The 14,412-nt window shown below is 33.7% G+C and overlaps 1 protein-coding gene across 1 annotated transcript in view; it reads left to right on the forward strand.

Moving 5' to 3' along the window:
• Positions 1-14,412, forward strand: part of LOC129738363 (uncharacterized) — a 144,365-nt gene that overhangs the window by 16,320 nt on the left and 113,633 nt on the right. Inside the window, exon 3 of the mRNA XM_055729547.1 lies at positions 8,519-8,728. Within this exon, the coding sequence (XP_055585522.1) occupies positions 8,519-8,728 (210 nt within the window). The remainder of the gene's footprint in view (positions 1-8,518; positions 8,729-14,412) is intronic.

Raw genomic sequence — 14,412 nt, forward strand, 5'->3', positions numbered from 1 at the left:
TTTTATCAAAATTAACATTAGCGATTTTTGGAAACATATAATATGATAAAAAAATTGACTGTGGTGTTTGTATAAAAAAAATCAAATTATCCAGTATTTTTACATAACTATAATTTCGTAATTTTGATATTGGCGGATAATTAGTAGAATAGTTCGAATTTGCACGGCCTTGATGCCTGGAAAGCTGAGGTGAGAATTACTCCACGTTTTGTGGTTTTAGAGTTGCTTATTACCAATAAAATCATGATTCGAATCATGCATTTCAAACTTAAACTAATTGCATTTTACATTTTTGAAACTCGCCATTTGAGAATACGAAAGATAATACTTGATATTATAAAAAAAAAAATTAAGATTCGGATTTAAATTATTATTTTTCAACTCTTATACAGAATCGGAACATAAGAAAGTTTCAGAATGGTGATCCAGAATTGAAACTGTGTCATTATTTGCAAGTTTCACTCAAATTTACAATTTGAATTTCGAACAAATTAATGAAGAATGAATTCAGATTAAAATCTAGAAAATCAGAATTTAAAACCCCCTTACTCTGCGTGAGGTGACGATAGTCGAGTCAGCCTAGTCACCCGATTCCAGTAGTCGCTTTAGGTGAGAAACGTCTTTTAGAATGAACTTCTTGAGTTCTTATCCTAATCTTGTAGTCAGCTGGGCATGAACCTCTGTCCCATCGGCTTCGGGAATAAGGTGACAAGACTCACGTGACTCCGATTCGACTCGACTATCTTCACCTCACGCGTGGCGCAGAGTGAGGAGGTAAGAGATTTCAGTTTGAGGGCTCTGACACAAATTAAATGTTTGTGGTTAAAAAAAATTCCCTTATTACTTGCTAATTTAAGTAAAGTTTTCTTATAAATTAAACCTTCAAATCTCTTGTTAATTTTTTAAAACTTCGATGAAAAATTGTCAATTCCAAGGACATATTTTTTGAAAGTTGAAAACGAAAGACCAAAACTTAAATTAGAGTTGAATATTTTAAAGTTTTGGTAATATTTCTTGTATTTTACGAAAAACAAACCAAGAAAAAACATCAATTTTTTTTTGTTCTTCAGTATCAAAACTGCTCGATGTCTTAAAGTCAATCATCGATTCAAATCAATCCTTTCATTATTGTACAATTATGCACAAAAAGTATACACAGTTTTTTTTTTAAATGAATCAAATCCTTTTGTTTTTGGAAAAATGTGCTTTGAAAACATTAAAATTAAAACTCAACGCCTCTGAAAAGGTCGAGATCAGCTGCCAAATGGATTTCACCCCGAAAAATGTGAATTTTGCTATCTTGTATATTTTTTTTTATAAATTGAACAAATAAGAGTAAACTCACGCAATGTAAGGGTAAAATAATCACGAAAACTGCCCTCTATTTGTATCGTAAAAGGATTTAAATGAGTTTGAACAAAGAGTATGAAACAAAAAACAAACGACAGAAAGACAGTTTAAGACGCATTTCGGTTAAACTTGGCCCTGCAACTGTCTTTCTACAATTTGAGTGCAATAATTCAATCAGGATTCCTTTCAAAAGAAAAAAAAGATTTCAACTGTCCTCGTTTTCAATTAAAATGAATTCCCTTGTTGGAGTTTCTTAGTAGACCAAAGAGTATAATTAAATTGAGATTTTTTTTTTGAATCATTGAACGAAACCTAAAATATTAAAATATTTTCAAGAAATTTGCTCAATTCAAAAAAACCAAAAACTTGAATACTTTAGAATACGTTCCACTTTCGGTATCATTTTTTTTTATTCAGTAACACAATTTGAACCAACATTCATGTGAAAATGCTTCAACTAACATTTGACTAAAGCTCCGCAAACCACCAGCTGGCTGAACCAATAACTCTTGACACCGCACTGCACATTGTTTACCAATCATCGCCACCACCAACGACATGTGATCGTAAGCTAAATATGTATGTCATTCTGTCTCCACCGCACGGTATTTTCCCTTTATATTGGGAAGGTAGACTCAGGTGCCAAAGCTAGCAGTGACACTTCCGCGCATTCCAGCCAGAGTGCTTCCTAACTAGTGGGTAGCACATTGGCTAAGAAAGCTGGAAACTGGAAAAGCAGAAATTTGCTTCCAATTTTCACGGCGACCGGTGCTTGACAGCTGCCAACCGAAAAAATGATTTATGATCCGGCTCCTTTCACCTGCCCTCTGGAAGATTGAAATGCTATGCTGGAATTTTCCGTCAGCTGTGCTGAAAGTGGCACAAAGGTGAGATTTTGTTTTGTTTCCCAATTGAGATGTGTGGATGAGTTTTTTTTTTTGTCGGAAAATTTAAAGGATAACTTTAAACGAATCCTTCCGGAAGTATCACACTTCGATGCTCAAATGCAATAACCCTGGATACCATACATAGTGTACTAACGCAGACAATGCTAGGATGTGGGGTTCAAAATTCCCCAAAAGGCACCGGGGAGTTCATTATCAGGATGTGCCAGGATTCGCACGCATGATACGCCCCAGCCTGTTGTCGTCAGTTTTTGCAGCCACCACCACACCGCGATGCGTCCAAGGGTGAAAGATGATAAACTCCGCGCGTCCCGTTTTAAAGGGCTTTCTCTCTTATCGGAACCATCCCGGGTGGCCATTTCCCGCATTAGTTTTGCTGCCTGTCTGGCCCATGGGAACGATTGGTCACGCGGTGTCAAACTGCGGCAAGGTGAATGTGTGAAGGAACCCGATGATAATAATGGTTCATCCGAATGACAAACGGTGCGGTCTCGGTTTGGTTTGGTTTTGGCTTTTGCTTGGCCCAAGCCTCGTCACAGGTTCGCCTGAGTGATTTAATTAGCTTCCATTGCAAATTTTGCTCCGGGAAAACTCCCGCGTGACAACTTCCATTTGGCTCAATGAGGCCCCCTTGGCAAGGCAACGACGACGACGAGAGACAACTTAGTTTGCACTAAATAATTGGAATCCACAACAATTATGAATGCCTTCGTGTGGAAAACTTGATGAAGTGCTTCGGAACACAGTGCAAAGTGGTTGGATGTCCGTGGAAGAGAGAGATTGCAACCTGGTACTGGAAAGGGGGGATGATGGCTAAGAGAGGGGGTAACTTTGTCATGTTCACGGAATGTCATGCTCGAAGTAGGTAGTAAACTCATTATGCCACTCGGGTGGGCGTGTAAAAAGTTTCTGCCTGTCATCGAGAAGTTTACGATTTGCTGTCGAGAGTTAGTTAACACATTATTCCTTCAGATTATCCGCGGTGATTTATTGAGAGAGATTTCCTCTTACGTATTTGTCTGTAGGGGAGAGGCGGGCTATATGCGCATATTAAGGAAAGCACTCATTTTCTCCCATATTCCAATTGATAGGAGTCTGAAAACCATATGCACATGAGCGGACATCTGTTTTCTATACGTAAGAGCAATGTTTCTATTAAAATCTCTTACAGTTTTTATGAAAATAATTTTATAATAAAAGAAGTCAAAATAGTCGATTTCCGAAACCGGCGGGCTAAATGCGCATATTTATGTTTTAATCTATATTTTATTTACACTTGCAATATTTTGAAAATATTTAATTGAAAATGGTAGAAACGGATGTTAAGCATACGTCAAGGCTGAAAATTTGGTCAAATTTTTTACATCACTAGTTCTTTCGCATGAAACATAGTTAAGTTTGTCATATGGCCATATTTCATGGTAATATTTTGTTCATATTGTATTTTTACCGGATCAGTATGAAGTGCTTCTTTTTTCGCTGTAAGATCGTGATTGAAGCGTAGATTTAATGCTGAAATGATAGAAATTAAGAAATTTATAAGACTTATCTATTTTTCTTGATATAGGCATTTAACCTGCCTTGATATGGGCATTCAGAACCTGCCTCTTATTCCAATATCTTATCATTTACAACTTTGCCAAAAGCTTCAATTTGTTGAATTTCCGATTTCCAGTTGAATAAGAAAGAAAAACCATTAAAATTTTTGTTCACAGAATCTGTACGCACAATAATTAAAGTTCAATATATTATAACAAAACTGACAAAAATCTTGTTTGAATTTTTAAATTTTTTCGACTTTATATAATTATTTAATTTTTCCAGTCATGTGTTAAAAGCGTATTACCCTCAAACTGCAATGATTAGATATGATGAATCTCTAGCCATATCGTCTATCGGCTGTATGCGCATATTACCCAACATGCGCATTTAGGAACACTTCCCCCTACCTACTTGTGATCAAAACTTCGACAACTGTTTTAGGTTTCAACTAGTTCAGAGGAAACGCATTACGAGTCTTCTTAATTTATTGTTTGTTCATTTGATAGTTTTCACGTGAAACGTTGTGTAAAACTTTATATAATCTTAAATATTTATATGTGAGAAGTCAAAATGGTGATATGAGCAATTTAAAAAAAATTAAAAAATTGTTAATTTTAAAAACCTGCACTAGAAGTTTTTATTTCCCATAAAGTTTGAAGTGACTTCCATTAATTAAGATTCATGAAAAATTCAAAAGCATGAATTTCCTTGAACTTTAAAAAGACTTAACATTTTTCCAGTTGGTAATTGAATAAGATTTCAAAACCCTTTAATCGACGCAATGAAATAACTGCCTATTTTTCGAAAACTTTACTTTTAGAATTTTAAAAATTATGAAATAAGCTGCCTCCCATAAACTTTAAGAATAGTCCTTTATAGAGATGTATCGAATAGTGGTATTCGGCGAACGACCGAATACCGAATATTGACTTTTTTAACTATTCGGTCGAATATTCTATTGAGTTTTCAATGAAAAAAACTAGAGCGAGAACTAGAGATTATTTCAATGCTTTCTTTTTCTTCCATATAAGTACCCCTCATGTTTTTAGTCGATTATGTTCAACCAGATGATTTTATCGGATGATGTATCACAAGACATTTTTTAAGTAGTGGTCTTTCTGATTTTTAAAATGTTACCAATAACTGAAAAGACATGACAAATCGTTTCTAGCTCGTTAATCACCAAAGAGATTGCGTTCCTGTGAAATCTGGAATAAACATGTCGAAATTATTTGCCAATCTATTTGAAATTGCTTCTCGGATATTGAATTAGATGAAGGTCGAATTTGAGCAAGATATCTTCAAAATGGTTGTTGGAAAGATAGATGATCTTTAACCTTGAGCATACCATACTTTCAACCACACGTATCCACACGGTCAGGCATTCAGGACGATTTTTGAGAAAAAAAAAAATAAGCAACATTTATGTAAAATTTGTAATTTTTGAAAAATAGTTATAGAACACAAAATCTAAAAAAATCTAAAGAGGAATTTGAGTTTTTTTCTATTTTCCTGAACAAAATTTGGGAAGTTTCAAACAATATCTGGACATTTTGGCCAGATTTGAATTATCTGGATTCTTTACTGGATTTATGGACAAGCCTGAGTATATCCAGAAAATCTGAAAAAAACTATAATCAAAACATAAAGCGATACCGTTCAGCATTCTCCTGTACGATCTACAGTGAAAGATACGTGGAAACACCTTAGATGTTTTGCTGAAACTATAAGTTTTTAATGATTGTGTAGATTTTACAACATTACTTTTGGATTATTTACAAATTATCCAAAATTATTTGATAAATTTACAAGTCTGTAGTAGATATTCGGCCTATTCGGCCTATTACCCAACATGCGCATTTAGGAACACTTCCCCCTACCTACTTGTGATCAAAACTTCGACAACTGTTTTAGGTTTCAACTAGTTCAGAGGAAACGCATTACGAGTCTTCTTAATTTATTGTTTGTTCATTTGATAGTTTTCACGTGAAACGTTGTGTAAAACTTTATATAATCTTAAATATTTATATGTGAGAAGTCAAAATGGTGATATGAGCAATTTAAAAAAAATTAAAAAATTGTTAATTTTAAAAACCTGCACTAGAAGTTTTTATTTCCCATAAAGTTTGAAGTGACTTCCATTAATTAAGATTCATGAAAAATTCAAAAGCATGAATTTCCTTGAACTTTAAAAAGACTTAACATTTTTCCAGTTGGTAATTGAATAAGATTTCAAAACCCTTTAATCGACGCAATGAAATAACTGCCTATTTTTCGAAAACTTTACTTTTAGAATTTTAAAAATTATGAAATAAGCTGCCTCCCATAAACTTTAAGAATAGTCCTTTATAGAGATGTATCGAATAGTGGTATTCGGCGAACGACCGAATACCGAATATTGACTTTTTTAACTATTCGGTCGAATATTCTATTGAGTTTTCAATGAAAAAAACTAGAGCGAGAACTAGAGATTATTTCAATGCTTTCTTTTTCTTCCATATAAGTACCCCTCATGTTTTTAGTCGATTATGTTCAACCAGATGATTTTATCGGATGATGTATCACAAGACATTTTTTAAGTAGTGGTCTTTCTGATTTTTAAAATGTTACCAATAACTGAAAAGACATGACAAATCGTTTCTAGCTCGTTAATCACCAAAGAGATTGCGTTCCTGTGAAATCTGGAATAAACATGTCGAAATTATTTGCCAATCTATTTGAAATTGCTTCTCGGATATTGAATTAGATGAAGGTCGAATTTGAGCAAGATATCTTCAAAATGGTTGTTGGAAAGATAGATGATCTTTAACCTTGAGCATACCATACTTTCAACCACACGTATCCACACGGTCAGGCATTCAGGACGATTTTTGAGAAAAAAAAAAATAAGCAACATTTATGTAAAATTTGTAATTTTTGAAAAAATAGTTATAGAACACAAAATCTAAAAAAATCTAAAGAGGAATTTGAGTTTTTTTCTATTTTCCTGAACAAAATTTGGGAAGTTTCAAACAATATCTGGACATTTTGGCCAGATTTGAATTATCTGGATTCTTTACTGGATTTATGGACAAGCCTGAGTATATCCAGAAAATCTGAAAAAAACTATAATCAAAACATAAAGCGATACCGTTCAGCATTCTCCTGTACGATCTACAGTGAAAGATACGTGGAAACACCTTAGATGTTTTGCTGAAACTATAAGTTTTTAATGATTGTGTAGATTTTACAACATTACTTTTGGATTATTTACAAATTATCCAAAATTATTTGATAAATTTACAAGTCTGTAGTAGATATTCGGCCTATTCGGCCGAATACTTAGCCCAACTATTCGGTGAGCCGAATATTCGGATTAACGTTTTTTCGGCGGTATTCGGCGTCGACTATTCGGCCGACCGAATATCTCTAGTCCTTTACTTTTATTACAAATTTGTTCGTTCGTTTATTTTCTTGGGAGATAATTCCTTTAATTTCTCTATTTTAAAGAAGATATAATTAATCAAAGATAAGCTGTTTTAAATTAAAAATAACTTTGACTCCTATAATACAAAATGTTTTTCACATTCTGGAAATTCAAATAGATAGATAATCAAACCAATATTTTTATTCGAAAACTTCAATGCTCATTTTTATGAAAATTGATTTCTTGTCTTTAGGTACAAAAAATACATTTGAACCCCAAAAATAATCAAAAATAGTCAAGTTCGTCGTGTTTATCCAAAAACCTTAAAATGTGAAATATTCATAAAATATCGAGATGGCGAAAAGAAACAATATAACCATAGAAAAGTGTAAAAAACTGCTTGCATTTAAAAAAGACTGCACAAAATTCTAAAGTTGACAAAGTTGAAAACATTGATAAAGTTGGGTAAGTAGATAAAAATTTCCGAAATTGACAAAATTGACAAAATTGACAAAATTGACAAAATTGACAAAATTGACAAAATTGACAAAATTGACAAAATTGACAAAATTGACAAAATTGACAAAATTGACAAAATTGACAAAATTGACAAAATTGACAAAATTGACAAAATTGACAAAACTGACAAAATTGACAAAATTGACAAAATTGACAAAATTGACAAAATTGACAAAATTGACAAAATTGACAAAATTGACAAAATTGACAAAATTGACAAAATTGACAAAATTGACAAAATTGACAAAATTGACAAAATTGACAAAATTGACAAAATTGACAAAATTGACAAAATTGACAAAATTGACAAAATTGACAAAATTGACAAAATTGACAAAGTTGACAAAATTGACGAAATTGACGAAATTGACAAAATTGACAAAATTGAATAAAATATTAAAATTTTCAAATTGGAAAATTGATCCTCGAATGATTGTGAGTAATTTCAAAGCGAGTATTCACAATTTGAAACAATCATGGATAACAAAAATTATTTTACAGATTCTCGTTTCATTGTTTTTCTGATAATAATCGATCCCATAAGAACAGTAAAAATATGATGTAGGCTATCAGCTGAAAATTTGGGAATCGCTGAGCGTTTCTTCTGGCCTCCCGTGAAGGAAGCAAACTTAAAAAAAATCCCAACCTACACAGCAGAAGCCTGGTAGCAACTGGGTTAATTGCCATGTTTCTACCTGGGTCGGTTGCTTAATTCACCCAACGAAGAAGAACGTCTTGAATGAGACCGGATCTACGGTTCCCTTACCCTGGTCTCTGTCCCCTCATTCTCCAAAAGAGCCCACACGAGCAGCGGGATTCCGAAAAAGGCGTATCTTTTGCTCTGACTCTGGTGATGTTCCATCGCTTCAGCAGCAGCGGCCTTGGCTTCGATTCAGTCAGTTTTAAGTCTTTGAAACCTCGCGCGAATGCCAAAAGCCGGAAGCTAGGGCTTCCACAACCGGATGGCGACCCTGCCCTGGCTGCGATGTGTGGGTTGTGGGTGGATGTGAGAGTCTTTCGTTGCTTTTGGCCCACCGAGAAGGTCTTTCGAGGAGCGATAGTTTCGTTTAGTGTTTGTTTGCCTGTTTATGTATGTGTGTGTATGTTTGTGTTTGTAAGCTGGGTTGATTCGCTTAGAAGTTCGGCCAAGTGGAATAAGTAGCTCGAATCAATATTTATGTGGAGCAATTTCGAGACTAGAGCAGCGAGAGGCTCTCGAAGGAAGGTCATGATTCTTCACTCGAGACGGGCTAGATTTGCATTCGAAGGATATATGCTATCGTATCATGGTTTCGTGCCATACTTTGTGGTGCCAAAACTTTTATGTCCTCCCACCTTCAGCTGGGATTAGGGGGTGTTAATCGAAATTTTCCGTCAATCAAACCTGAATAGACGTTGATTGATGCGTGTCTATATCATGCATTGCCTCTCGGGACCTATCGAAGACTGATATTATATGCCCTAGTGCGAGAATTTAGCGACACATTCGATTTTTTATTCACTATTTACTTTTCAAATTAACATAAATTAAAGTTCATAGTTGCTGGTATTGTTTTTTGAGAAAAATAATCTTAGTTCAGTATACAAAAACGAAACCAAATACAAAAAAGTAAAACAAAATTTTATACAAAATACAAAAACAATTCTTCAAATCGCAGACACAAGAGTGGTCACAAATGAATCAGCTTAACAGAACCGTTTCCGGTTCCGCACCAAAAAAACAATAGACTGCACAGGGAAAAGGTAAAACTTTTGCAACAATTGTTTCCCTTGAGCCAGATTCCTGTTTCGAAAGGACACGCGCCCGGTTTCTCCCTTTCCACTTCCCGTGGGAGTTGAATTTTGGAATTCCATTGCACCCAAAAACATCAACCTTCCGCCATTGTTTCAAGGTTTTCGTTTCTGGATTTTGGGAACAAAATCATGGGCCATAGAAGTCCTGTTATTCAGGAATTCGGAAGGAGCTATGCCTTATTTCTCGTCTCCTTCCAAGCACCTGAGCAGTCAAATGCGGTGGGTTGACTGTTTGAGTTCTTCCTTCCATTCCAATGCCTTGGAATGGGATCTTGGCCCCCTCTGAAAGTTTGTTGCTTCCTCTTGGGAAAGAAATCGCGATACGCCGTTGCTTATTCGCTGTTTATTTTCATTGTGCCATTTTCCGAAAACAAAAGAGGCCGAAACCGGAAACGGTTGTTTTCATTGTTCTGAAGAAGTAATTCCTTTTAAAAGACAAAAGCTTAAGGACCAAGAATTTAAAAAGCGTATACGAAATAAACTAGGGAAAATCCCTGAGATAAAACATTAAAACAAATTTTGGTTTTTCAGACGCTACTAAACAAATTGGAAGTATGTATATTAAATTTATCATATTTTTCCTGAAAATTGAAAGCAGGATGGCGAATGGAGGAAAAAAACATCCACATTGTCAAAATTGTCATAATTGTCAAAATTGTCAAAATTGTCAAAATTGTCATAATTGTCAAAATTGTCAAAATTGTCAAAATTGTCAAAATTGTCAAAATTGTCAAAATTATCAAAATTGTCAAAATTGTCAAAATTGTCAAAATTGTCAAAATTGTCAAAATTGTCAAAATTGTCAAATTTGTCAAAATTGTCAAAATTGTCAAAATTGTCAAAATTGTCAAAATTTTCAAAATTTTCAAAATTTTCAAAATTTTCAAAATTTTCAAAATTTTCAAAATTTTCAAAATTTTCAAAATTGTCAAATTGTCAAAATTGTCAAAATTGTCAAAATTGTCAAAATTGTCAAAATTGTCAAAATTGTCAAAATTGTCAAAATTGTCAAAATTGTCAAAATTGTCAAAATTGTCAAAATTGTCAAAATTGACAAAATTGTCAAAATTGTCAAAATTGACAAAATTGTCAAAATTGTCAAAATTGTCAAAATTGTCAAAATTGTCAAAATTGTCAAAATTGTCAAAATTGGCAAAATGGTCAAAATTGTCAAAATGGTCAAAATTGTCAAAATTGTCAAAATTGTCAAAATTGTCAAAATTGTCAAAATTGTCAAAATTGTCAAAATTGTCAAAATTGTCAAAATTGTCAAAATTGTCAAAATTGTCAAAATTGTCAAAATTGTCAAAATTGTCAAAATTGTCAAAATTGTCAAAATTGTCAAAATTGTCAAAATTGTCAAAATTGTCAAAATTGTCAAAATTGTCAAAATTGTCAAAATTGTCAAAATTGTCAAAATTGTCAAAATTGTCAAAATTGTCAAAATTGTCAAAATTGTCAAAATTGTCAAAATTGTCAAAATTGTCAAAATTGTCAAAATTGTCAAAATTGTCAAAATTGTCAAAATTGTCAAAATTGTCAAAATTGTCAAAATTGTCAAAATTGTCAAAATTGTCAAAATTGTCAAAATTGTCAAAATTGTCAAAATTGTCAAAATTGTCAAAATTGTCAAAATTGTCAAAATTGTCAAAATTGTCAAAATTGTCAAAATTGTCAAAATTGTCAAAATTGTCAAAATTGTCAAAATTGTCAAAATTGTCAAAATTTTCAAAATTGTCAAAATTGTCAAAATTGTCAAAATTGTCAAAATTGTCAAAATTGTCAAAATTGTCAGAATTGTCAAAATTGTCAAAATTGTCAAAATTGTCAAAATTGTCAAAATTGTCAAAATTGTCAAAATTGTCAAAATTGTCAAAATTGTCAAAATTGTCAAAATTGTCAAAATGGTCAAAATTGTCAAAATGGTCAAAATTGTCAAATTGTCATTGTCAAAATTGTCAAAATTGTCAAAATTGTCAAAATTGTCAAAATTGTCAAAATTGTCAAAATTGTCAAAATTGTCCAAATTGTCAAAATTGTCAAAATTGTCAAAATTGTCAAAATTGTCAAAATTGTCAAAATTGTCAAAAAATTTATTTAGCCCAGATTTCTCAATTTTTATCAAACTCAACACTCTAAGTAGTTAACTCAAGACAAGTTATATGGGCTTGAAATTGGGCTCAGGAAATCGGCTGTTTGAGTTCGGAAAATTTATCTATTATTTTTCGCATAAATCTCAATATTTCACATTATCCTAGCTAGATTTGGTTACACAGTATTGCTGAAACTAATTTCAGCGGAAAAACAGTCAGTGGAAATACTCTTTTTTCGCTCCCACCGGATATGACCTTCATCATTTCATGCTCGTAATCCACATTTTTGCCCACAGTTGACAATAATAGCCCCGAGATGCAACGTATATGAGTGTGCATTTCTCTGTTTTTCTAGTGGCATTACAGAGCACTGCATTTGCAGCGAATCCGGAAGTTGATAGTTCTTGTAGCACGTCAACTTTTTCGCCGAGTCAACAGGCATCAGAAATAGAAGAAAAACCCAACCAGCAGGAAATTTGACCCAAAGGGATTTTCCCACATCAACAAATCGCATCGCATCGAACGGATAAAGTCATCGCTGGCTGACTACTGGGTGGCGGACTGGCAAAATGTCATCCCTGGGTATACTGGGAACTCGGGGAAGCTTTTCCATTTGACCTATGGCGGCGTGATTTATGCCTTTCTGACACATTCCTTTTGCCGCCGCATGGCACGTGGTTGAATCCTTTCTGAGTTCTTTTTTTTACTAGCCATTTCGCTTTGCAAAAATACACATATCTATAAAGGTGTAGGTGCAAACATATATGCTTATGAAGTTGCTTTGCTGAGTTGAGATAGGTTGGTGTTGGTAGACTTTTATTCTCTGTCACTCGCCATGTTTTCCAGCAGCTTTCCTCTGAAGAATCTCTATTGCATGCGCCCATTGCGAAAAAAGACAGCTTCATACACAGGAACTACAGGCGGAAAGCGGCGTCTCGATGGAAAAATGTTCAGGTTCAAAAATAGCGAAAAACCCTTCGGACTGGAGGCAGTCCCAGTGCTTTATGAGCTGCTAAATTCAAGCTGTGAAGTGAATTATTCACTCTTGCTGTGCTGCTGCTGCTGCTGCTGCAGTTTGCGGTTTCTGATGGGCTTATAATAATATTTTTATACCCCTACATTGAAAGAAGAAAAAAAAACCACTCACTAGGCGGGTGTTATTTCGACCGAGTTCGGTTCTCGAAATAGTGCAGACAAATTTCTGCAAAGACAGTTGCAATTGCCGGCACTCTGCTGGTGTTTACAGGCCATTTCCGGCCCTGCTGGTTGAGCTTCCGTGAGGAAGTCCATTACAAAAGTTTTCCGTTCGGGAAATTGATCCAAATTGCTGGCAAATATTTACAGGTTGTTGAACTGCCACCTTCTCAAGCGTGCATGCGATGCTGCTGTCTTCAATTGCCCAATTCAACATGCTAAAAGGAAAAATTAAATAAGTTAGAAAAATATGCATCATTCTTTTAAGGTTGAAAAATAAGAATTACGAAAAGCTTCGAGATTCGTTGTAAATTTCAACAAATTGAGATTATAAGATTCAACGTCAATTAATTTGAAAATTTAAAACGCACGATGTTTCAAGCTAAGCTACTTTGCAGACCACCAGGTTGCAACAGTTCCATTTCCGTATATGGTTTTTGCCAGCAAACTCCGATAAAGACAAAGGGGGAAAAGTTGTCTCATTAAATTTATGCCACAGTGATTTTATTCTGATATGCATATAAGTTTGTTTGAGTCACTCAAACCACTGAGTGGAAATGAAAGCTCAAATGACTCGATGAAAGTTGGACGATTGATAAATTTGTGTTCGGAAACTGGTTTCATTTCATTTTTTTTTTTCGGTCAGTCTACTAAAATGACAATGGACTCTTTCCTTCCGTCTGCAGCATCTTAACCGTCATAAGGCAAAATCATGCCTCCCCTTGTTTAATCTGTTGTTCATTGAAACTTTTTCGAAAATAATTTTGTAATGAGCGAGATCTTCGGAGTGAAATGAGTTTTTCTGAGCTACCAAATAAACATAAACATTTTGACTCGATAAAAAAAACAAGTTTTCGGCTGCAGGACTTATGAACTCTATTCTTTTTTTCTTCTCAAATAAAAAAAACCGATTTTTTCTTTAAATCACAACTTTAAAGGGTCAAGTGGGCCAAATTTTGAAAATTAAAAAAATCGAATCCTCATTTTTAAATAACCAAAATAACGCGTGTTTTGTTTTGAAGGAAAAAATTAATAAATTTTCGAAAGGCAGAAAAGTTATTCAAGTGGCGGATGAAGAACTTTGAATACCGATTAATATTAATAGTAGAAATATTATGAATAGTTGGATTAATAAAATAGCGTCTGGTTAAAGCCCCTCTATGTAGACTTTATTTAAAAAAAAGCCTGATTTAAAACACTTAACAATGGATTGTAGCCTTTCTTAAAAACTGCAAATTATTTTTGGATACATATGACACAAAATAATAAACTAATAAACAGATTGCGAAATTCTGAATCATAAAATTACGATAGAAGAATTTCAAACGCAGTTAAGCCGGAATGAACTTATAAATTTTTCATTCAAAATTGTTTATAGAAAAAAAGTTTTTTTTTTTTTGAATTACTAATTTTTTATATCAATTACACCATTGACTGATCTGAAAAATAGAACTAGGAGTCTGGTGTCAGTCAAAGCCGTCAATCAGGTGTTTTGAAAGGAATATGTTGGACTTAGTGAAGTAAACGGGCCGCCCGGAAAGGGTCTTTTTCTAAACGAGCTGTAGTCTTAGTTGTAATTTTTGAGATGAGATCAGTTTTGATGCGGAAT

The sequence above is a fragment of the Uranotaenia lowii genome, chromosome 1 (assembly GCF_029784155.1).
Source record: "Uranotaenia lowii strain MFRU-FL chromosome 1, ASM2978415v1, whole genome shotgun sequence".
Lineage (NCBI taxonomy): Eukaryota > Metazoa > Arthropoda > Insecta > Diptera > Culicidae > Uranotaenia > Uranotaenia lowii.